Below are 26,202 nucleotides of genomic sequence, written 5' to 3' on the forward strand. Positions count from 1 at the left end.
ATTTACTGTTTTGCATTTCTGGATTTAGTGTAGCCGAATTGTCCGAATAATTTCAAATTATAAAACAACCGGTAATACAGATTTATATCGGTTTTGTTACATCTTTACATTAGTACAATTCACGGAACAGTCGTGACGTTAGATCCAGGAACTGCTTTGTTACAAATGTATACAATAAGTATAATAATGAATAAGGGACATGCCTATGCTTATTTTCTCAATGAATTGTTTTTTTGATTTAACAAATACAGTCAAAGCTTGGCCAACATAATTGTGAAACAAGCTAGTCGTGCCTTTGTCCCAAATCTACTGGGGCAAACTTATGATAAGTAACTTGTCTATCGATAAGGGCTCTTTGGCTTATAATATCGTCCTCTTACAGGTTAAACATGCCTCCTATCAATTATCTACTACGACATTGGATATTACAAAAGTACTATAAGTATTAAAATACTGGGAGAGGATTTGCTACACAGTTTCTACTCCTACCACGTAAGAGGTTGGAATCCCGTTCGTCTATACCCCAACCTCTTACTTCCGAGCGCCGTATTGCATATAACTCTCGTTCCGCCGTTCTTTGAAATCGGCAGAATTATAGTTAACTATTTGCCATTTAAAACGTTTTATATAGCTTCTTTACCATAACACGACAGAAGGTGACTAAACTACAGAAAAAACAAATGACCTACCCGATGAGAAAATTCACCAATCCTGGAAAACTTTTGTAAAAACAGTTAAAATGAACTTCATATTTGGTTTTTAGCTTTTTGAGTGTGTAATAATTCCGGTTGATAAAATTGCGGATTTTAAAATTTGCGAAACGAACATTTCAAATAAGCGAAGAATTCCCTTTACTAACTTTAAGTTTGTTTTGTCAGAAAACATTGTATTCCGTAAAATAAGTGACCTAATTCAAAATGGCTGGTCATTTTGACAACTGTCTTCATTACAAATGTTTTCTACGTATTTAACGAATATTTAGGATTTTTATCGCTCGATTTCCGGTAAGTTAAACTTCTTTTATGCAAATAAAAGACTTAAAATATTTTAAAACACATGTTTAGCTAATTCACATTGGCAGTGGCTTTCAACATGTCAGAAGCTAGAGGTTAAAATGGCACCAAATCAGAAAATAGCTTGCCAGACAACCTCTAGGAATGCTGGAGTACACAGTTTCAAACCCGACATGTGAAAAGTTCTGTGGTCGTCACCTTGATGTGAGTGACAAATGTAGCAGAATAATTACAATGTACATTGAGTAAGATATTTTATAAACAATAGAAAAATCACTCTGCTACACTCGTTGAAGTTTGATACTAAAATACAAGGATTGACTGTTATATATTTTCGGTCTATGAAGAAATAACTTCAATCACGTGGTGCACACTAAATAACCTGCTAAGTGTGCACCATGTGGGCAGACATTGAAGTTATTTCAAATAGACCGAAAATATATAATAATCAATCCTTATTTAACTTAATTTTAGTATCAAACCTCAACGATTAAATCTTTGAAGAAGGTTGATGACGTCACAATCACATTATAAAACTTGGTCTATAAGACGATGGACTTTTTTACCCAACCAGAAAGCGTGTTACTTCTGAAATTAAATTATGTAATAATATTGTATTTCGATCATAAAAGATGAATACAGAGTAACAGTTTAGCTGTTCGTTTTCGAAATTTCTAGTAATACTTATGAATATTCATGAATTAGTAGAGCTATTTTAGAAATGACTGTTATATTTTTTTTTGTCTTTGAGAGGATAATTTCAATCACGTGGTGCACACTAAATCACTTGCTACGCAGGTTATTTTAAAGTATGCACCACGGGTATTGTTGTTTCAAATATACCGAAAAAAATGTAGCAGTCATTTGTTGTAATTTAATGTAATTATCAACATTGAAAGAGTAAATCAGCAAAAACAGGTTGATTACGTCAGTCACATTACAAAATTTGGTCTGTGATTCTGAACAAAATATTACATCCAGTCAGAAGCGTGTTATAACTGAAATTAAATTATTCAATTTTGTAATCGAGTATACATGGTTTGGAGATTTGATTGGTCCGTTTGATTATTGGCGGTAGTTGTGAATTCTATTATTCTTGACCGGGAGTAGGGTTTTGGATTTCTTATAGTTTGCACTTGTTCTTGAAGGTAGTGGTTGCATTGAGTTTGATATTGCCATGTTCATATGTGTATGATATACAGTTCATCTGATTAGACATACTACTGGTGGACAATACTGGCCATTTCTTACATATTTTGACACATTCCTATATATGTACTGTTTCAACTGGCCAGGACCATAAATTTTACCCACGATACACTCCAAATGTAAGTCTTTGATATTGGGTAATAAACCATCTGAACCCTAGACGGCTCGGAGGTGTTTCTTTTGGCCTAAACAACCCCCTTTCACAAATGGCGCCAACGTATGGATTTTTTTTTTCATGTTTGATGAGCGACATATAACTGTCATAGATATCTTTATCTCCACTTGATTATACCTTCTACAAAATGCAGAGCTGGTGCGTTGCGATAAGCAGAGAACTGCTCATTATTCAGGAGGCCCTAAATTCACCCCAGTTTTAAGTAGGGTCCCTGCTGTTCGTTTTATCTGTATATACGTTTTGGTTCTATTGTGATGTACACTTTGATCTTCGTGTGCTTATTTTTGTATTCTCAGTGTTGTTTTGTCAAGAGATTCCCAGTCTTCTTACAGTAGAGTGTGCGAAGTGCGATGTCAATATAACCAAAAGATGAAAAAATCCTCACCGGTTTTTTACCGAGAAACTTCAGAGATTCATTTAAACCATAATTTTTTATATGATATAATACGTGTTCTGGTCCACTATTTCCAAAGAAGAGAACGTCTTCTTTGTTAGAGATATTTTCATTTTCTGTTGTTTGACTCGATGAAACTATTTTACATTTAGGTTTTAAGCATGTGCATGTATTACGTTTCACCATATCCGTTTATTTTTCTTTTGATTTCGTCAATTATCACCCTGGGCATCGTCCTTTTGCGCCAATTAGATAAAAAATCGTAGTTAAATTGCGCAAAAAAAAAATTTTCCGTGTAGTTCTTTTCCTACAGAAAAAAGACTACCTTTTGCGCCAAATACAAATAAGTAAATCAAACATCAAAAAGATAAATATCCAATAAAAAACCATCATGAAATAAAGAAAATGAGTTAGAAAAGAAATAAATTAAAGATAAGAAGATTAAAGATGTCTGCATGCTTTATTAAAATAACTCTTTTTAAACATTAACTCCCCCAGTGAAAGCTGCCGGTCCGGAGCTCAGAAAAAGGAAAAGGGTCTATATTTCCATTTTTTAACTAAAATAAAAATCTTATTTTTCTTATATTTTATAATCATACTTGCATAAGAGATGAACACCCAGTTATATAGAGATTTTTAAAAAAAAAATGGTGAATAACATACAATAACCACAACATGCATCTAATGTACCACTAAAACAATATCAAATATATATTTACCTGTATTCTGGTGCAAAAGGATCATTAATTTCTTGGCGCAATTTAACTACGAAAATCGAAAAGAAAACTGGCGCAAAAGGAGTACTGACACAAGAGTTGTGGCGCAAAAAGAAAACTTCCATCTCCCTTTAGTTTAAACTTTTAAATTTTGACAATTGCCTCGATTAATTTATTATTACCTCTATTAACCAAAGCATTCAAACATCCTTACTACATAATTGTATGTAATTGTTAGGATTCGTTTTATAGAACTTATTTCCATTTTCTTATTTAAGGTTTCTGGAAAAGTATGGTTTGCGAATTATCAAAAAATTCAATGCTGTAATGAGTACAAGAAGCCACGTTCAAGTCTGATGTGTTTTATAGGTTTTCGCATTTTCACGATTGTCATTACATTTGATATGCTATAAGAAATTTTTGTAGTGAAAAAACTTGGTTTTTTTTTATAGAAAAGTGCTTGAACGAGCCAATGATTTGTGTGGCCCAGTGGGTAAATCCCTCGTCATTGAAATGGTATTACAACAACAACAAAAAATGACATGTAAAAAAACCACAAGTAGGACCAATTTAAAAAAAAAATGTTAAAATGTCCAAAATTTTCATTTAGTTAGAATCTGTAGAAAAAATCCTAATGTTCCGAAAATGCATATTTATGGAAAGTCAGATAGGAAAAGTACAAAAATAAGCAACAAAGGTACTACATTTTCGGTATTTTTGTTCAAAATTGAACAAAACCACCGTTGAAAACATTACAGTGTAATGTTTTTTACGATCTGAGTCGTACCACTCTTTAATATATGTAGTGGCAGTCGTATCACACTGTAAGCTATGTAGTGTTGGCAGTCGTACCACTCTGTAAGCTATGTAGTGTTGGCAGTCGTACCACTCTGTAAGCTATGTAGTGACAGTCGTACCACTCTGTAAGCTATGTAGTGTTGGCAGTCATACCACTCTGTAAGCTATGTAGTGGCAGTCGTACCACTCTGTAAGCTATGTAGTGTTGGCAATCGTACCACACTTTAAGCTATGTAGTGGCGGTCGTACCACTCTTTAAGCTATGCAGTGGCAGTCGTACCACTCTTTAAGCTATGTAGTGTTGGCACTCGTACCACTCTGTAAGCTATGTAGTGTTGGCAGTCGTACCACTCTTTAAGCTATGTAGTGGCAGTCGTACCACTCTTTAAGCTATGTAGTGTTGGAAGTCGTACGACTCTTTAAGCTATGTAGTGGCAGTCGTACCACTCTTTAAGCTATGTAGTGTTGGCAGTCGTACCACTATTTAAGCTATGTAGTAGCAGTCGTACCACTCTTTAAGCTATGTAGTGCTGGCAGTCGTACGACGCTTTAAGCTATGTAGTGGCAGTCGTACCACTCTTTAAGCTATGTAGTGTTGGCAGTCGTACCACTCTTTAAGCTATGTAGTGGCAGTCGTACCACTCTTTAAGCTATGTAGTGGCATCGTACCAATCTTTAAGTTATGTAGTGGCAGTCGAACCACTCTTTAAGCAATGTAGTGTTGGCAGTCGTACCACTCTGTAAGCTATGTAGCGGCAGTCGTACCACTCTTTAAGCTATGTAGCGGCAGTCGTACCACTCTTTAAGCTATGTAGTGGCAGTCGTACCACTCTTTAAGCTATGTAGTGGCAGTCGTACCACTCTGTAAGCTATGTAGTGTTGGCAGTCGTATCACTCTGTAAGGTCTGTCTCTAATATATTCATGTTTTGCGTTCATTAGTTAAAATGTTATTATTAAAATGTCATTTTCTTGTTTCAATAATCAACGATTCTTACTTTGTCAGGACAGTACATTTTATTTTAAAATTTCATGTTCTGATGTAAGACATGATACTATCCGAATGAAATCTTATCCTGTGGAAATTATGTCAGATTATTATTTTTTTCGGATATTACTTCACTATAAAAAAATTTCACATATTAAATTGTTTCCAGTACTTGAACAATGATATTTACTATAGTAAATTATGAAAAAGCTAGAGGTACTCCTAAATTTATACATGATCTTATTTCATACTACAGTATTAAATAATATCCAGAAAATAGTTCACATAGATTGAACAGAAATCGTGATTGTAAACAGAATATTATTTCATACTATTGAATAATATTCTGAATATAATTCACATATGAAGAGTGAACAGAATTCATACTGTTGATAAAATTGATAATATTTATCAATTAAATAGTATAATGGATGAAAAAAAATATGTATAAAACATCCCCATAAAATGTCATCCAGGATACTTATTAATATCTGAAATTATCCTGGATGAAAATTAATATCATGTCATATCAAAGACTATCCAAATCGTTAATACCAATAACAGTGTGAACTCTTTTTACCCAACAAACCAAACCCCACTTTTTTTATAGTACCCTTAAAGGAAACAATTTAATAGTCATGGGAAACATTTAACTATTATTCCCGACTTGCGGACCAACATTTTATCAACATTTATCTCCCTTTGGAGCAGGTAACTATTCGGAACACGTAAGGTTTTCCATCCGATATCGACGAACTTTAGAAAATCTCGAAAGTCAAAAGGGAATTTATCGTTCTACTGACCCTGCCATAAATTTTCTTTACCCGGGATACAAACGGAAATCATCCTTATGTAACCTACCAAAAAAATGAAACACGCTGTAAATTTTAGATACACCGTTGTGTCATTCCGTAGACCTAGGAGCCTAAGAGATGCCCTAGTAAGAGCAGATATTTCATCTCAGTCCAAACAAAATACAACGGGCCAGTGTCGACCATGTGGAGATAAGAGATGTAAGACCTGTACCCAGATGCTGCACACCAAAATTTTTAAAAGCTACTGCACTGGAAAGGAATTTGCCATTTTTTGCGACGTAACTTGCAAAACCGAAAATACCATATACCTTCTCCAGTGTCGATGTTGTATGCAGTACGTTGGCGAAACAGAACAACCTTTCAACAGGCGTATGAATGGTCATTGCAGTGACTACAAATGCAAACCAGACCTCCCTCTAAGTTGCCATCTTAGATCTGCCGGACACACCCAGGAGGATCTCCACAACATTGTTGTGACGATCATAGAACATAATAAAAACTGGTCAAAATGTAAAAGAGTATCTCGGGAAAGCTTTTGGATGAAGAAATTGTAAACAACTTCTCCAGATGGAATTAACGAGAAACATAGATTTTAGCGGAAGTCACCCAATTTTAAAGCATATCGCATTTGTACCATTTCGGATGTTGAAAGTAAGCCAAAATCAGTGACAGTGAATATTTGACGATTAGCGACTTTGAAGACGTCAGTCTTGGATTTAAATTATGTGAGCACTTTTCGGTGAACAAAATACCGGGGAAAGTTGGCCCAAGCCTTCTTAAAAATACAAAATGTTCATTGAAAATACTGAAACTAAGATACGGCTATGTTCAAGAAATTTAAATCAAATGCGGGGGATCAACAATACGCCTGAAGCAACCTCGGAAAAAAAACCTAGTACGACTGTGTGGTCAATTATTTAAAATATGTTGGGTAATTAGCTCAATCGTTTAGGTATATTTTTGAAAAGAAGCACATCTCCAAAAAGATCATTAGCAATCTTTTTGCACTTTTCAAAAATAATTCATCAATTAGGATGGGGTATACTTCTTTGGAAAAGTGTTCAATTTAGAGCGACAATGTCAAAAATAAAAAAATGGAATGCATTGTTAACGATGTGTACCTCGTTTCAGGTGTTTTCAAATAGCAAAATTTACAATTATAATAACAAAGGTCTTTTTTCCACAAATTTCGGTGAAATTAAAACAGTTCTTCAAATGACTCTCAAATTAAGGTAAAATGTCAAAAATAAAAGAAGCATTTTAACGATTTTGCTATTAAATTTTGTTCTCCTTTTATTTTATTCTTAACAAATTTTCATTTGTTATAAAGGGTTTTTTTAGCGAAATTTAAACAGTTTCTCACATCATTCTTACTTGTAGTCAGACTCGAAAGTGGGAAAGTTCGAGTAACGCATATGTCTTACAGTTCATGAGTTTTAACATGCTAGTTTTAAATGCTCAATCATTTGGAAAATATTGACATTCATATAACACAACTTTCTACTTGAACAGCAGTTTGACCAAACCTTTAACTATGCTATATGACTACCGAGTCACTATCGAATTAGCCGCTTTGTTCAAAATATTTTAACTGCAAACTGTATTGACTTGTTTTGTACTAATATACTCGATTCCCTAATACAAATCAACAGTCAGTCTTGGAACTCATATAGCACTATCTTAAATTTACAGAGACTTCATTTGCAGAATACCCCTTTTATGGCATCCGCCATTAACCCATAGCCAATCTATTGATGATCTTCTATTATTCATCCAGCATTGCCTGTTTATATTGTCTGGATTGATTCCTCGAGTAATCTTAGCCCCACACTCAAAGGTTAACATCTTATACTCTCATCACTGACAAGGAGTGGGCAGATTGTAAAGATAAGTGACCAAGGGAATATACTCAGAACTATGCCATAAAGTATAGATGTTTTCTTTTGAGGTATTAAGTCATTTACATATAATAAAATACAATTTTGCCTTTGCGGCTTGTCATTAATATGTGTGCACTTTCTTCAGATTAAGTCAAGTACTTAAGCACTGATTTGTCTTCAAACAGACATGTGGTAGATATTCTATGAACAAACGTTGTATTAACTTCAGACAAATTATAGACATTACAGACAGACGGACATTGATGATAGGAACTGTCTTATCGACGGATACTGATGGAGACACGGGGGGTCATTGCAATTTTACAACTATCTGTACTGAGGACGATGTTGACTTATTTTTATTGGCTAAAATTGTTCATGTGGACACGTTTCGTTTTGCAATTGCAAATGTATACCCATGTACTTTTAAAATAAGCTTGTGTTAAATATCTTTATAGTTCTTTCGCGACCTTTACAGGACATTTTAAAACTTTTTGTAATTTTTTTTTGTAAGTGTTATAAACACCTCTCCGGTCTATATTATTCATACTGTTTCTTTCAATTTTCAATTTAGTTTATTTTACATTGTTTTTATTTCCTCAGCTGTAGTCTTTGGTTTGAGTATGGTTAGGAACAAAGACTTTAGAGGTATTAATAGCACCAGACCACGTCTACGTTATATATGTAAAATTATCAAACCTTAATTGATATATGATTTTCATTTATTTCCTAAAAGACATATCAATTTTCTATATCAAATGGGATTCTTTATTGAATGTGAAAGACCAAATAGTAATATTGAATTTGTGTCAAACTTGAGATTGTTTTACTATCCGCACATAAAGACTTGATGTATTGCAAGTCGCACGGTAATTGAGAAGGAGAAAAGATATGACCGTCATCAATCTACTGGGAATTTTTGCATATATATTAATCGTTCAGGATGTAAATTCAAAACTCCCAGACTCCTCAGACAGTTACCGTGTCTGAAGAGTTATAACTTGTCAAAAAGAAAATATCCGGAACGTGTCAGTGATACTTACTGATACCTTACACACAATCGTTCTTGAACGTACTTTCATAAATATGATTCGGATAACAAGCCTCACATCTCAAAATATGTGATTTTCTTGTGATTACCATCCTGATTTCCGACTTGGTTTAAGGTAAATTATTGTAATTTCATTGCAGTTTGTAACATACAACCGACGGAGATATCTTTATACGAGCACATGCTAAAGTTCGTAAGTTCGAAGTCTTTGGGCTTTTGGACATCCTTAATAAGGCACACAATGAATGTTACAAATTCAATTCAATATTTCAAACACAGAAGTAAGTTTCGTTTCAGAATTGTATACCTACTACAATCCACGCAAATGTCTGCATATGTTGTCGGACTCGAGTAACACATAGGAAAATGTGCGTATACAGAAACATAACTAAATGCGTCTATCAGAAAGGGGCTAATCTTTTGGAAACAAAATCTAATATAGTGTTACGCAGTGGATGTAGTGTCGAAGAAAATATGTGTGAAAAAAAGGTTCAATCAGCATTTATGATAGTTATCACCAGTAAGGGGAGGGTGATTAATCTCAATGGCGACACATTGTGTTGTCCACTTAAAATTTAAACACATTTTCTGTTTTGTTATTATTGAACTTCAGATTTTCATAAAAACAGAGATACCCTATTAGGAAAAAGACTTTTGATAAACTCAGAACAAAGTAAAAAAGGATGGGTATTTTTTCTAAAATCTGATGTAAATGCTTGTTTCATTATTATTATTATTGACTATAATAATAAAGAGTACATATTTGGAAGTACATGTAGTAGATATTGTTTTTTGCAAACAAGTTTCTGATTATACAAATGTAAACACAGGATTGAGCGAATAAAAATGAAGAATACTGAAAAAAAAATAAATCATTTAGTCCGGTTTCCAAGCATTATAATAACCGTGTGACAAATGGAATACTCGACAGTTGGGTTCTACCACTGTTTGATGGGTTCTACCACTCTTTAATTGCTTTTATTTGCTCTCAGCTATTTCATATCTACCTTAATGAGAATACGACTTCTATTTAAAAAAGCGACTCCCCTGAACTCAGTCATACATTCAAGGGACGTTGAAAGGACGTTTCAAGTGAATTGAGAAAGTGCTTAACACTTTGCGAGCAGACTTACTAGAATACATTTTCTCTCACCTGCTGTCTTGAGCGGTTATGATTTAACATTTGAAAGTCGTGATATTTATTCATTGTTAATTAAATGATTGACGGAGTAAATTAACTTTTTTTTAAAATTTTTCTCTTAACGAAATGTTTCTTCAAAGTATTTTCAAAGTAATTACTTTTCATGGTAAAGAAATTTTTATACATTGATTTATCATATATAGTAAATAGATATGCTGTATTTAGAAATTGATTTTCTGTGCTTTTGAGGAATGTGTTTTTACTTAGTTTAATGTCAAACGTGTATTTTTCTATAAAAGAAATATGTAAGTGCTTAACGAATATGGTCATACATTTTGTCGAAAAACGATCAATAACAATATTTTGTTTGGTTGAATATATCATGTTGCTAATTATCTCCATATACTTATTTTCAGATAGCGAAATGGTGTTAACAGACAGTTTGTAACCAACAGGTGCTAAACCAATGTTTTATTCCGTTGCTAAGCAATCTTCAGCCATCAATCAAGCCAGTGGATCAACTTCCAGCCTATAGAAATATCAGAACGTGTTGACGTAGATACAATACGATGCCGTTACCAAACCATAATAGTGAAAGTAGCAAGTCAAATACTTCATTATTGAATAAGACTGGTACAGGTAAAACACCTGTCACGAACCGGGCACCAGGTGTATATCACATTGCCCATGTGGCTCCAAGTGGGAATAAAATGGGCAATGGGGCAAGTTCTACTCATGTTGTGATAGATGGGGAACAAATTGATGTTGTGAAATTAAAACATTTAGTTCCAGAATTAAGGAAGGAAATTAGAAATAGGGATTCTAAAATTCAAAGGTATGAAGGTGAACTTGTAGAAAAGTGTAGACAATTGGAAGAAAAAGAGATTGAAATCAGTAAACTGCGAGCTGAAGTGGATAAATTACAATCAGTGCTACAAATTAAAGTTCACAAAGATGCTGGAAAACCAGATATTTTGGCAACCATCCAGGAAGATGCTACAATGGCAGGACAAGAGACACGAACCAAAAAACAGGGAGTGTCTGGTGAAAGCTCAAACGCTAATCAAAATCTGGAAATATTAGAGCTTAAACATCATGAAAAAGACTTCAGGTATTATAAAACTGATTGTATTCTCTTATATTCAAACATTTCTGTCATAAAATGTAGGTAAAAAAATGCACATTCTTTATAGTATTACCTTACTTCAGGTTGAAGTGCGTCGTCGAGCAAGCGATATTACAAGCTACATATTACTATACTGTCAATATATATGTTTGTTAAAGTGAACAACGTATCAAAAATATATTAGGGGAGATTAAAGATAGATCGAGTCCGTATGCAGTTGCAATGATTGATATCGTTTTAATATCTGTTCTTTCCTTCACATTAATTCATTTATTTCGTTTGCGTGCGTTCGACAATTCAATCTTTTATTGAGAGTATGATTACAGTGCATGAACTATTCTACCAGTTTAATTCATTCACTACCCAGTTCCTGTTTTATATGAGAAATCAGCCCTCACATGAAATATCGTCATGTATCTCCATAAACTGCAAGAAAATTGAATATTGCATGTTTAATTGAATAATGGCCTATTTCCTGAATATATCAAAAGCTGCTATAACTGTAAACGAAGTGAAGACGGGTTTAGAGTTTCCTGTAAAGATCTACAATCAAACTTTGATCTACTGTTAAAATATTTGCGGCTCAATACTTGACGAAGTTATACTTTAAAGGCAGAGTTCATATTTTCATAAAAAATACTTAAGTATAGATTTTGAACTCCCGACATCAGACAATGTCTTGAATACATTAAGCATAAGGCATTATTTACCTAGTAAAATTGTTTCAAAATGTGTTGGTCTTGTAGTCATCCAAACGTTGCTCAAAAACATTAGTATTCAACCGTTTCACCAATGAAAACCATGTTAGCCCTTAAGTGTATTATACCGTATTTGCAATAAATTGGGATTTTGTGGTGTTAAGTGTACCATCAAGTTTGGTTTAAATATTTTTATCATGTTTTTGGTGCTCAGTGCCTCGTGACATTAACATGTTTATCAAAATTGTACTGTAAAGTAAAATACCAATACCTGCAAGATGTCACGTTAAAGCAGAAACAAACAGAACTAATGAAACATGTAATTCATACTGGAGTCATCCATATTCTTTCTCTTCATACAAACCAAATTACATACATACAAACCTTCCTAATTAGGTTTTTAGCTTACATTTGTCAGTTTTTAGACTATTTCTACATCGATAATTGGTATTGTTCGTAAGTATGTTTCATGATATTCTCAACCTTAATTTAAAAACAATTGATGCCATATTTACATTCGATTCACAAACAGATATTCCAGATTGCCTGTACAGGCTTGTCTCTTGGGTAGATATCCTTTTGCTGTACTATTTACATACCAGTTCATTCCTATTATATCTAGATCAAAGCAGCTGATTAAAGATGCAATACACGACAACGATTTCTTGAAGAACTTAGACTCTACCCAAGTTCGTGAAATTGTTGATTATATGTACGAGAAAAAGATCAAACAGGGTCACTATATAATACGAGAGGGAGATGCTGGACAACATCTATATGTAGCGGCAGGTATTAACCATGGCTTGTTTCTCTTCATCCATGTCTTTTATCACGACTTAACCTAACACTAGTGATAAGGTGCAGAGGTGTAAATTGACTTCAGTATTTACAAAAACTGTCACAAAGGTGTGTCGTGCGACAAGTCCAGATAAATATCGATCTACCTACATGTAAACTGTAGATAAACATGTATTTATTAGCAAAATAGAAGTATTTACGTCGTCAAAAGAATGTATATAACAAGTAAAAAACAGATTTTTGATGTTATGATTGGGTATCTGAGTTTTTAAGGCCACAAACTCTCTGATGTGGTTATTTTGTCATTTATCTCATGAATCTTGTCTCATGTTCGAAGAAATTATCAGGTATAAGTATTACCAATAGATCAGAAACCCATATAAACCAAGATATACATCGTTTTGAACATTCATCACACAAAGACAAAAACCTACTTTACACTTAAATTCATGAAATAACGTAGAATTGTAATTTCATTACGAGTAATATTGCATGTTTTGATTCTTTTAAAATATCTTTCCTTTATACCTAACTTCCGTAACTAATATTATATATAGCTCGTTTTGTATGAATTCTACAACTTAAGTGTCTAAATCCTCCACATTTCAGATGGTCAACTAGAGGTGCTGAAGAGCAACAAAGTATTGGGTAAAATGAATGCTGGTAGAGCGTTTGGTGAACTGGCAATACTGTATAACTGTACACGGACAGCTTCTGTGCGAGGTGAGATCAAATGATATACTTAGTGAACATTCATGTTATTTAATAAAACAAAATCATTAAATTTGTAATTCCCTTGGTAGAATTCGTATAAATGATAGTTTGCTTGCTTGATATACAATAGTGAGTGTTTAGACCAGATATGCTTGATACTGCCGGTAAATTGTTGAACTATAATGTTCTGTGCAATGGCAGGTGAACAAGTCATTGTCATAACTTCTTAAACCTTTTTTTTTCTCTAGAAGAATCTTCCATAGAAAAGACACAGTCATGAAGTTTTGATACAATTTTGATCGTAAAATCATATCTCTGTTACAATGCATGGAGAACGTCTCAGGGAGATCGATAGATGCATTTGTAGATATATTCGTTGATGACTTCCGCAATAATTTATCATCTAAGATCTGACCATTAATATTAATATCTTAAACAGTTATATGCGGCATTTTCCTGTGATGCAAATTGCCTGAAATTTCCTCTTTAAATGGGCGAATCACTTCTTGTTAATTACCTACTCCAAAATATTTGTCTTCAAATCTTTATACAGTATCTGTCTGGCAATGTAGTAATCCCAAGTTATATACAAACCCTTATCAGGTATCAAGCAGGATCTAAAACCATTAGATTTAGTTAAAATAGTTGAAATATGTTAGAATTGTTATACATTAGATAATAAGAAGGTTTGATAATCATGTTATGTTTTATCAGATTAACACATGACATTTATGATATCACATGTATTATTAGCCTAAGGTTTGATATTGGCCCAAGAGCCGCAGGCTTGAGGGCCAGTATCAACCAAGGGCTAATAATACATGTGATATCAAAAATATTATGTGAAGTTCTTTTTATCATATGCTTCACAACAGGAGTGCAAAATAGGGCTATTAAATCATACATTTTGAGATATTTCAGTAGTGAATGGCTCAGACTCACTTTTTTTATTCCAAAGGCCCTTTGACTTCAACTTTTTCAGTTTTCAATTGATTATAGAACCTCACTTGAATGATGAAATCCTGGATCCCTGGTTGTGTTAATGTTAGCCTTTTCTGAGAGATATCTGGAGATACTACTTTGAAATGTTCTCATAGTTCCGGGTTCATATGATGTACCATCATTTTTTGAAATTTTTCATGAAGAATCGGGCCAATATTTTATCCAGTTCGTGAACTGGAATTTCTTCAATTCGTCGTTGTTCTGAACGCTTAGACAGTCTTGAAAAAATGTCAAATTTTTGGCCCTGAAATTTGCTTCATTATACAGTAAGAAATGATACTTATTTTCTATAAGTATATGATAATATGGAGTATTGTAGTCTACTATTATAACAAAACATGAATGATAATTATTCAGACTGATGACTTAAGAAGATACAATGTGAATATGATAGTAAAGAAAACAGCATTGTTTATGGGCAAACAACATTCCTTGTATAAAGTTGTTAATTTCATGACACCATTACAAAGCCTTCATAAAGTGTAACCTTAATAGTACTGAGGCTATGGTGAGGAAAACTACCATAATGGTGCTTCAATTTTAACCCTGAGAGCTTGGTCAAGAACATTTGTAAATTGGACACACAAAGGAAGTTTAACCCTCTCGCGTTTTCGATGGAAAAATGCAAATAAAAGATACAACCAAAACAAAAGAAAGTCAAGCAATCTACTGAAATTCTAGGGAGACAAATGGTGTGACCCGTGATCCCCAATACAGGAATAATGTCGCCATTAAATGAAATCTATAACTAAGTTTCGATGTGGAAAAATCATAAAACTTTCTTGATTTGATTTTGTATCCCAAACCATCAGCATCTAATCATATCTGTTTGAAAAATAACAACTGTGTTAAATGTTTGCGACACAATAGTCCAGCTTTAATCAGAAACGAATTAGCATTGAAATAGGAAATAGCTTTGTTTGTCATTTAGATTTCTTGTCATATGATAACGAGGCTCTGATTTCAACGCATTCTTACCATAACTAATGGACTATGGTCATATTTATATGCATTTATGTGGGAGTTTAAGCTCCTATAAAGCGAAGTACACAAAACGGGATATATAGGAGGGGGGTCAAATTATGTCATTGTTGTCAGAGAGACTAATAAGCAGCTCACGAAAAAGTGACACCAATAAATTCCCTTCATCTTCAAAAAAGTATTGCTGTCATATTGTTTAACATTAACAAAACTAAGTAGTCAGAATATTAGATACGTTTAATCCTTACCAGTCAAGACAACCGAAAAACATACGAGTTGAATGAAATGTCCTAATGAGCTCACAAACGTTAGAATTCTTTTCTGAGTTTTCATACAGGCAAATCAACATACCAAACCTTCCAATAACGCAATTTAAAAATATATTGCAATAGTTGGACACTATGGGGCGCTTCTCAAAAATACATTGCAATTAGCTTTATAACAAGTTTTCGTAATCTTCGAAACAAAAGAGAAACCTGACACTTTTTTTTTAGTACAAAATGTTCTTTCCCTTTTAATGTAGACGTTATCAAATAAAAACTTGGCAGACATATATGAGTTGTAAATTTGAGAGCATTTGTTGTTTACTATATTATCGTTCTGTCTCAGCATTGACCGACGTCCGAGTATGGGTTCTTGACCGACGAGTTTTCCAGGCTATTATGATGAAAACAGGTCTTCAAAGACAAGAAGAGAATATCAAGTTCTTACGAAGGTAAAGATTGTTAGAGTCATCGAAAACTTTAAAAGTACATGGTTTAAAAGAAATGAGTTGATTGAAATGTGATCAAAGTTCCTTACGTTCCTTACAGAAACAGAAACTTATGATTTTCAGAACCGTAATAATACTGCAAAACGTTAAAATATAGAGTGAAATTTGTCGGCCAGATTCATTACGTATTTGACAGAAAGTTTTGAAGTATATTTCTAAATATGTTTGTTCGTTTCACAATTCTTTTTTGTTTAAATAAGCCTTGTCCAATAATCGAAAGAATTTTAACCGACCGTAGTTGATTAACGTTTTTAAGTAGACATTAAAATGACGTCGTTATTAAATTGGTTTTTGTACATCGTTTGGTTTGATGACCAAAGAATCCTATGTGATAATTATTGTGTTGATGATGCGTTGCTGACATTTGTGAAAATGTATTATGATTGTGTTAAAATAATAAAACATTGTTATTTTGTTAAAAGTGTGCTTTAAAGAGTTTTTTTTTCGTTTTTCGTCGGTGTTTTATCTTTATTGAAAGTAACTTGATAGGAGCATGTGCAGTGGGAAGTCTTCGGGATAAATTACTTCTGATACTGGAATAAACAATCCATGTTTATTTAATACTCAAACATAAAAAGTACCAACACAAGACGCCAATAAAATGACGCTCTCAAAATGCATGTTTATATTGTATGGGTGTTAACACGATTCGACGCGGTGACTATCCTAATTTTTTGAATTATATTCTCGAAACCATTTAGCGAAAATAAAGCAGTAAAGACGATCAGCGATAATATTGCATCATAAGATTTGTAATTGAGTTAACTATAGACTGTTTAAAATTAAAATGTCTATAAAGATGACTTATGTTATGTGTTATAGTGTTCCATTACTACAGACATTACCAACAGAAAAATTAGCAAAAATTGCCGACGTGCTTGAAGTAGTAAGTTTATACATACAATCATTTATCTAGTATGTGGTATTTGATCATTTATTTATTGTTTGAATTTTGTATGTTTTGAAGAAGGTATAGCGTGCACCTTATCTAATGTTAGTGTAAACATCAACCATTTTATTGATTTTATTCTTCATAATTTGATTTAGTTTTTTTTTTATTTAGTTGATTTCTGTAACCAGAATTTATTTTCAAATACTTACAATTTACATTGTGATGTGAAGCCAAAAAAGGGTTGTTTTGGTTGGTTATACAACAATATCTTGGATATTGAATGTTTGAAAAAAATCACAGTCCCCTTTCCCGTTTAAAATGATTTGTGTATCACAATGAGTTGTAGCCTGAATAAATGTAATAATCCTTATATTTTATCATTGAATTGAAGAAATGCTGCGCTTTGATTTCCCACGATACCACAAAAGGTTCTGTATTTTTGTTCCCAAAATTTTGATGACATTTTTTTTTCTATTTAATGTCAGGACTTTTTCCATGAAGGTGACTACATCATTAGAGAAGGCGCTGTTGGTGACACGTTCTTCATCATTAACAATGGAGAGGTAAATATTTAAACATAACTTCAGCCTTTGTATTTTACGATACATTTGACCCGTTCGCATCAGTGTGGTCGTTATATAAACCTGACAGACTGAGTTTAACTACCAAATTATCGCATTACCGGAGTTAATGGTAAAAACGACATAAATTATGGTTATACTCACGGTGATCAGTGTTGTTTAACGTTATATTAAATATAAAAACTAATAATAATGAAACCATTAATTTTAAACTATTTAAGTTTTCATTGTTATTCAAATTTTACTTTTTTTGTTCACGTGTAAATCTCTCTTCTTAAACGTTTAGGTCAAAGTTACCCAGAAAATCTCAGGTTTTGAAGATCCACAAGAAATACGCCGATTAGACAGGGGTCACTACTTTGGTGAAAAAGCTTTGCTCAGGTATGTTAGCGTCTGATATCCACACGGATGACGTCTATATTCAAAACGCGGAGAATCAATTTTAAGAACAAATTTGCCATATTTATCAGGCGATAAAGATGTTTGGCTTTAACCCTTAAATCTAGTTTAAAAATGTACAAAATGATTTTAGGGTAAAAGCAACCCATCCTCATTGAACACTTGTACTATAGCTACGAAAATCTACTTCAGTTTTATCCACTGTATGGAATCCTTCCGCCAGCTTATGAAATGGGTAATGGCTTAGACAATTTATGACAACTACTAGGAATCTCTTATTTCACTTAGATCCTATTAAACCAGCCACTTTCATTTATTTCTATCTTATACCTCCCTGAATCAATATTCGTTTCATAGAAAGCAAAGTACCATAACAAATTCTGTGAATTTAAAGCCTGGCACGCAAAAACAAAAAAATATTGAAAACTACCGGTCCCCAGGCTGAAATATGACGTTTTATTAATTTTCAGTGAAGACAGAAGAACTGCCAATGTAATAGCTTTAGCACCAGGAGTAGAATGTTTGACTGTAGATAGAGAGTAAGTTAGAAAGAGAAAGCACAAAGTAATCTATTCGTGACTTGATAAGTAGTAGTTACTCGATAGTGCCTTTCCATAATCATTTCTATAATTAAAGTGCTGTGGTTATAAATGGCCATGAAAATAATTTTAGTATAATGGCTTGGCTTATTAACTACAAGAAAATCTATGAAATAGTCTACGGACTGTAGCTTGTTACATTGTCTTTGTTACAATTCTATGTATAAGTACGTATTTGTAGCATCAATATTTTGCTGTCACCTGACCTTGAACTATATTTGACAATGTCGTTTATATTACTGGAGATTGGATAAACGTTTTTATCAACATGTATTTTAATCAGTTTGAATTAAGTGAGATTGAGAATTAAAAACAGAATGAATTAAATTCAACAATTGTTCGTGTTAGTTGAATATTGAAGTTGTTTAACGGTCGATCTACCCTAAACACAACATTTGAAGTCTTTTTTAACAATTTTATAACAATTACTTCAGAATATGAAACAAAAAAATATGATACACCTCTACTTTTCATTTTTTTGAGTATTTAGTGAATAAACAAAATGAAGCAAATCTTTTTATTTTAACAGATCCTTTAATCAACTAATTGGTGATTTGAATGAGCTCAGAGAAAAGGACTATGGCGACGAAGCACGCGGTGCACAACGGTATAATTCATCAAACAGTGTAGATTTAAGTTGTGCATTTTGTTCCTTTGATGTAAGACTGCTTCGGTTACATCGTTTTAGTGTTGCGAGGATAATAACTATTTTATATGTTCTTTTCTATTTGGTTTCATCTGATAGTGCTGAAATGTGTAAAAAGTTAAACAGTCCGCATTTGCGAGCATATTGAAATCTATTTGTACATTTCAATAAAAAGGAATATGCACACAATAGTTTGTAACATTGTTGATGAAAGTTATTGTTTCAAATGTTTGGGTTCAAATACAAATGAAAACTTTGGTGTATTTAGGTTAACAAGGGATCTCAGCCGAAATGGAAAAGCTAGAGTTACTATTCTTCGAAACATTCGTCGAAAATTGAAGTATAACTTTCGATTTTTCCTATTCCCTTTTTTCATATAATTATGACGTATTTTGAACGTCAATGTTACCTTTATATTGTATCATAACTTTTACTTCATTTCTTTCTTTCCATATTTCTGTTAGAAATACTTCTGGTGAAGGCTGTGATAATGCATGAACAATTTTCCTTTTTATTTGGTTATTGAAATTAAATGTTTCAATAGCGATCGCATTTGAGTTTTTCCTGTGAATTATGATGTAATAGTAAAATATTTTTATTGAAACTTTATGCCTTAATATTTTTAGATAGTCAAATGTATGTTTGGGCGATTTTCATTCTTTCACCTTGATCTGGAATGATTTACACTGCGATAAAGTTATTATAAACCATATCGTCGAATCTAAACAACCTTTCTACCTATAACATTATACCTTATTTTTGCTGGAGACTCAATCTCTCATTTGTATTCACCTTTTTTTTTATCGTTTAAAGTATTTTGCTTTGTTTTTTTTTTTCGAGCGGTTTGGTGGTCTTCTTGGATTTATCATTTTTTCATCGATTTTTTGTTAAAAATAAGTATGATTATTTTATATTTATTTCTCCTCTTCGTATAAATCTTTTGGAATTTCCCAATATTTTGATTTGTATAGCTTTTGATTAATCAAGAAAGGTGTACCTTACAGCGATTTATTTTAATGTATGAATGAATTCATTGGACGACCTACAGTTTCTGTATCACTGCAGCGATATTTTTCAAAATTATTATTCCATAATGAAATTTATGCATCTTATGTTGTAGAATCAGTGGGGGAAGTGGTTCAGATGTTACGCTATCGCCTATGCGAGAAAAGATTACAGATGAATTTACTTTTATATCCCTTGATCAATTAGAGATTGTAGCTACGCTTGGAATGGGAGGCTTCGGGCGTGTAGAATTGGTAAGTTAGTCAACATTGTATACACTCACGCAAAATATTTGACCAAGACAATGCACATCTACACCCTTGATGTGCTGATAATCATCCTTTCTTCCGCGTACCATACACATCGTAATTCTACTTAGATGATACCAAGTATCATCCTCTATGTGCTGACTATCATCATTTCTTTCACGTATCATTTACATACTGGTAATTATACTTAGATGCCATCAAATATCATCTTCCGTGTGTTGAGTATCATCATTTCTTCCATATAATTACATGTAATTAGTTTTCAATAAAATATCATCCTCCATGTGCTGACTTTTTGCACGTTATTCCTATACATTGTTCTATTGTAATTTTATTTGAATATTAAACATATATCATCTTCAGTGTGTTATTAACTTTTTTCACGTTATTCATTTACCAAAATACTGTTCTATTATGAATTTATCGAAAATCATTCTCGACTTGTGGATATCCTCTCTTTCACGTTACACTTGAACACATGTCTGCTGTATCTGGTATCAGATGTGCTGCATGAATATCAACATTCAACCGTTTACGTCAATCTACTCAAATGCTTTTAAATATCATCCTCCTTGTGTTAACTTTCATCTTTCCTCCGTTCAACAACCTATTGTGATGTCATCAAATAATACTTGATATACTGACTCAACATTTTTCATGTAATTTTCTCTTAGATGCCATCAAATATCTCCTTCAATGTGTTGACTATCATCATATCCTACATGTAATTCATCCGTTAAATCTCTGTACTGTGATGATATAAAATATTATCCTCCATGTCTTCATTTTGTCTGTTAGTGTCTGTTTTTCTACATGGATCACATTAGAAAAAGGTGAGAAAAATTGTAGAAATATGTCAGACAAAGGCGGGGCAATGGCAATCATTACACTCAGAGTAGTTTGTCTTTTTTTTAATTTTTCATTATTAGAATGTTTTCCGCTATATAGATTTCAGTTTCCGCTATATAGATGACGTATTATCTTTAAACAATCCTAATTTCGGGGATTTGATATTGTCAACTTTCCTTTCATCTGCGTATGGAGTGTTCATATCACAATTGCTACGTTATGCCAGAGCTTGCCGAAACTATGCAGACTTTTTGTATCGCGCAAGAACTCTAACAAGTGGGCTTCTGGAACAGGGATCGTTATGATGTATCTATCTGCACTATGAAAACTGATTTATTCAACGGGTCATAGTTTTCTTTTCCTTTCCTTGTTTGTCTACCCCGGACTTAACTTTTTATGAGCAACTCGGCGGGTGTTTCTAGAAAAGCAGAGGACGCTTACCCTACCGGTGCACCTGGTCCATACTCCCAGTTTATAGTGGAGTCCGAGTTGCTCATTTGCTTTTGTTACTTTGTATGTATGATTTTAGTTACTTTATGTTCTTTGTTGTGTATGTCTGTTTTCCATGTCTGGTCTTTGTCCCTGGATTACATTCTTTTGATTACCGCTATAACCTTGGTTCCCTTGATTACTCTTCCAAACATTTAGTATAGGTTCAACTTGTATCACGAAGAAGATGATAACAGCATGTTTTGTTCAACTTCCATGACAGTATACATGCATCCAGTATGCTTCATTGGTGACTTTAGAACCATTCAAAGTAATGAAGGCGGTTGGTTGGCAGAGTTGAAAGAAAAAAGACTGGTTATTAAGATATTTGAAGTGGAAATAAATTTGGAACGAATTATTTTTCATTAACATTCAACTAAACCGTTTTGACTAACTTTTTTACTTTACTTTCCTGAGATACGATATGTTTTTGGTATTTTTATCACTTACAGCACTTTCCGAAAATAATAAGTTGTTTAGAAGGTTGACAAAAACTTACAAGTTTTTTTTCTTGAATTTGATGATACCTATGTAGACCAGAATTTAAAACGATCAACTTATATATAGTTTTTTTTTCCAAAACAAGACTAGGCACGATAAATTCGCATAGAGCCTCTACAAAACAAGACACGACACGATTAACTCGCATAGGGTTTCTACAAAATAAGACTCTGCACGATCATTTAGCATTAAGCTTCTACAAAAAAAGACACGACATGATCAACTCGCATAGTCTTTCTACAAAAAGAGTTTCTACAAAGCAAGACACAGCAAGATCAACTCGCATGGGGTTTCTATAAAGCAAGATTCAATAGGATTAACTCGCATAGGGTTGCTACAAAACAAGACACGTCACGATCAACTCGCTAAGGGTTTCTTTAAAACATAAGCTCTTGTCCCACTCGTGTTAAATTAACATTTCAATTTCAATTATGGTATATTCACCTTCAATCAAAAAAGTCATTTCATAATTTTTTTTTTATATTTTTTTTGGTTCTTTACGTAAAACATTTCCATGCATTTGCACATCATGTATTACGTGTTTTGTTTTGTTTTGTTTCATCGATTTTCTTGAATAAAATATAATCAGATTAAATACCGCAGAATTCACTGCAAGATTTTATTTGATAGGTATTATGTGGTAAATGAAAAACTGCCATCTCGCATCAATAATAAATCCATTCTCAGGACTACCCTTTTGACCCTGTTATAAAATTTTGCGCGCATATCAATTTCGTCTGGCACTTTTTTCATTATTTGCAAAACATGCATTACATGTTTGATATCTTTGAAAACGAAATGAAACACTCTAGATAATCTGTCAATGGTCGTATCACTTGTTCTATTAAATACGTCTTTTAAAAATAATGTATTTTGTACTGCTGTTATACTGAACACTTTTTATTTGTTTTGGCTTCATGACTTTTGTTAACATAGCCGGTTGTATTTTAGTAAACAACATTTTCGAATAATCTTTTTTTATACAGATAACAGTTTCATATTGCGGCTCATTTTGTTTTTTTTCTCTCTTGTTTGGGCATTATTTGTTAGGTTATTTGTAATATTATTGGTTGTGATTAAACATAGATTATGTCACTGAATTTGTATCTTTATTCTGCTTCGATCAAACCAACTTAATTTTTTACGGCAGATTGTTCTCATAAATTTCGAAAAAAATGGATGAAAAACATTAACAAATACATATTCATGACTTTCAAAGTACTCTTACATATACGAGGCGGAAAACCATTTTTTTACAGTTTAAGACGTAGAAGAGATTTGATTCGTGATCTCAAGGCCGTATAAATATAGACAAATGTGTTCATTGCATACACGCAAAGCCGATCGTTTATTGGTATTGTTTCAAGGAATTGTAATGGCGAATTCATTTATGTCCATATCATACGCGGTCGCGTCTTCACATATACGATCTATGATAGATCATGGTCGTTAAACGAAGAAAAACGTGTGCCCTTAATTGGTTATTGTCAAGTCTGTCCTGATTCCTTGATTATACTCTGTATAGATACAATCAATGCAGCATTGAGTAGAATGTTAATGATAGCATTACCAAATGTTGCTAATGTAATAGCTATTGATGGTAGTCAGATTAACTTTCATAGTTGAAAATAGAAGTGATCTTATACATCTTATTGGGGTTGCATTGCTCTCATTATTATAAAATTTAACATGTTTTCAACTCTTAAGTGACAACAATCTTCTGAAAAAGAGGCGTTTTGTGTTATCTGATTTATGATGAGTAAAGCAAACACGAACCGTGTTATTTGAACGTTGATCCAGTATTTTGAAAGTAAAATTTTTTTTTTGTTGTTTTTGTTTATCAATTTACTAGTTGTGTTTTGTATTTTACAGCGAGAAATTCAAATAAATTAATATATACCTGCGATCTTTCAAACTATACAGTACTTTATTAATTAAAATGACTTTTTTTCTTGCAGGTGCAATTTGCAAGCGACAGATCACAAACATTTGCACTTAAGTGCTTAAAAAAGAAACATATAGTTGACACGCGACAACAGGAACACATTTACTCGGAAAAGAAAATCATGATGGAATCACGATCACCCTTTATAGCCAGGTATGTTAATATAATACAAATATCACATGATAAAAACCATACTGCAATAATAATTAAACTGTGAGAAAAGCTAATATAGACTTTAGCATAACTGGAGTCTTGAATATTAAAAAATGAAAAAATGAAAGGAAAAGCCCAAATATAGTCATTATACAACCACTATTTAAAAAGATTTAACGGGGACAAGACTATGAAGGGTAATAATCAGTAGTCAAAATGAATAGTCGAAAAAGAAAATCCGTATAAAAATTGGCATGGTAAAAACCGGAAAGTTTGAAACCACCACTATGGTCCTGACTTGGTACATTCATTTCAAAATGAAAGGTGGGTTGAACCATGTTTTATAGCGCACTAAACCTTCCGCTCTCATTACGGTTCACTATTTTCGGTATATTTGTCAGCACAAATGGGCAGCATGAAATTGCCACCAGTCACTATCTGTTAAACTTTCACATATTTTTAACATCAATTTTACTGTATTTCATAACTTATATCTATCATCGTTAATGGCTAGTTTACGTCTAATCAAAACGGAAAATACTAATGACGCTCATGAGTATCTACAATTGTTGATAAACTTCCAATAAGTCATTTACAAGTCCAAAACAAAAAGAGCCTTCCACATGGAGTTCGGCTTAAACTTATACGTGCCTTTAATAATTTACAAAGTAATCAGGAACCAACTTCCTTAAGTCAAATATAAGTTTTAGTGTACTGAAGGGAAGACGAATGTTATATAATTAATTTTGATTCAAGGTTGTACAAGACATTCAAAGATGTAAAGTATGCATACATGTTAATGGAAGTGTGCTTGGGAGGAGAACTTTGGACAATACTCAGGGACAGGTTAGTTTGAATTATTAATTTTATTATCCAATAAAGTACTAAGTATAAAATAAAAGGTTCTGAGGTATCGAGTTATTTTGTCCGTGAAATTGGAATTTACAGACAATGACAAAGATATACCCACAGAGACTTAAATTATCAAAATACTAAGATCCTAAGAAGACCGATTTCCCTTGATATCTTTTTTTTCTTCCCTTTTAAGTCTTTTTTTTCCACTCCGATTACAAATTCTTGAATTATATTTTATGTCTAATTTAATCATTTATGATGCATATTATTTTGTGTACAATAGGCTTATTTTTTTTCAGAGGCTGCTTTGACGAGATAACCGCCCGGTTTTGTATATCATGTGTTATAGAAGCATTCCGATATTTACATGATAGAGGCATTATTTACAGAGATCTGAAGCCAGAAAATCTACTATTAGATAGTCATGGCTATGTAAAACTGGTAAGATATGGGTATAAATGGATTTTCTTTTCCATGAAAGCCGCTAATTGCGGAAGGATGAACTTTTTTAAAATCTCATTTGTTGTGACGTTATCTTGCACGGATAATATGGTATGTTATCGCGTGACATTATCTAAGCTTGTTAACACATATTACGAAAAAAAAAAAAAAAACACAGCAATCAGAACTTTTTTGGAACAATAGTAGAATAATAAGACTCGGGAAAATGTCAATTGCATAATTTCGGCATGTGCCATTAAACAACAAATGTTTACAATGAAGCACCATCCTGATACTATACGCTTTGAT

At 32.8% G+C, this 26,202-nt stretch overlaps 1 protein-coding gene across 7 annotated transcripts in view; it reads left to right on the forward strand.

Annotated features, from left to right (window-relative positions):
* LOC148618828 (cGMP-dependent protein kinase 1-like) overlaps positions 1–26,202 on the forward strand; it is a 51,813-nt gene that overhangs the window by 15,984 nt on the left and 9,627 nt on the right. For all 7 annotated transcript variants that reach the window (XR_015921450.1, XM_088578088.1, XM_088578089.1 and 4 more), the window contains 13 exons: positions 10,595–11,289; positions 12,625–12,791; positions 13,410–13,523; positions 16,107–16,212; positions 17,092–17,155; positions 17,647–17,724; positions 18,029–18,123; positions 18,612–18,680; positions 19,270–19,347; positions 20,507–20,645; positions 24,458–24,597; positions 25,354–25,443; positions 25,752–25,893. Coding sequence is in view for 6 of the 7 variants with exons in the window: in XM_088578088.1 (XP_088434214.1) it covers positions 10,748–11,289; positions 12,625–12,791; positions 13,410–13,523; positions 16,107–16,212; positions 17,092–17,155; positions 17,647–17,724; positions 18,029–18,123; positions 18,612–18,680; positions 19,270–19,347; positions 20,507–20,645; positions 24,458–24,597; positions 25,354–25,443; positions 25,752–25,893 (1,824 nt within the window). In the remaining variant the exon portion in view is untranslated. The remainder of the gene's footprint in view (positions 1–10,594; positions 11,290–12,624; positions 12,792–13,409; positions 13,524–16,106; positions 16,213–17,091; positions 17,156–17,646; positions 17,725–18,028; positions 18,124–18,611; positions 18,681–19,269; positions 19,348–20,506; positions 20,646–24,457; positions 24,598–25,353; positions 25,444–25,751; positions 25,894–26,202) is intronic.

This window comes from Perna viridis, chromosome 4 (assembly GCF_037379345.1).
Source record: "Perna viridis isolate PV_CMFRI_1.1 ecotype Kerala chromosome 4, ASM3737934v1, whole genome shotgun sequence".
NCBI classification, from domain to species: domain Eukaryota; kingdom Metazoa; phylum Mollusca; class Bivalvia; order Mytilida; family Mytilidae; genus Perna; species Perna viridis.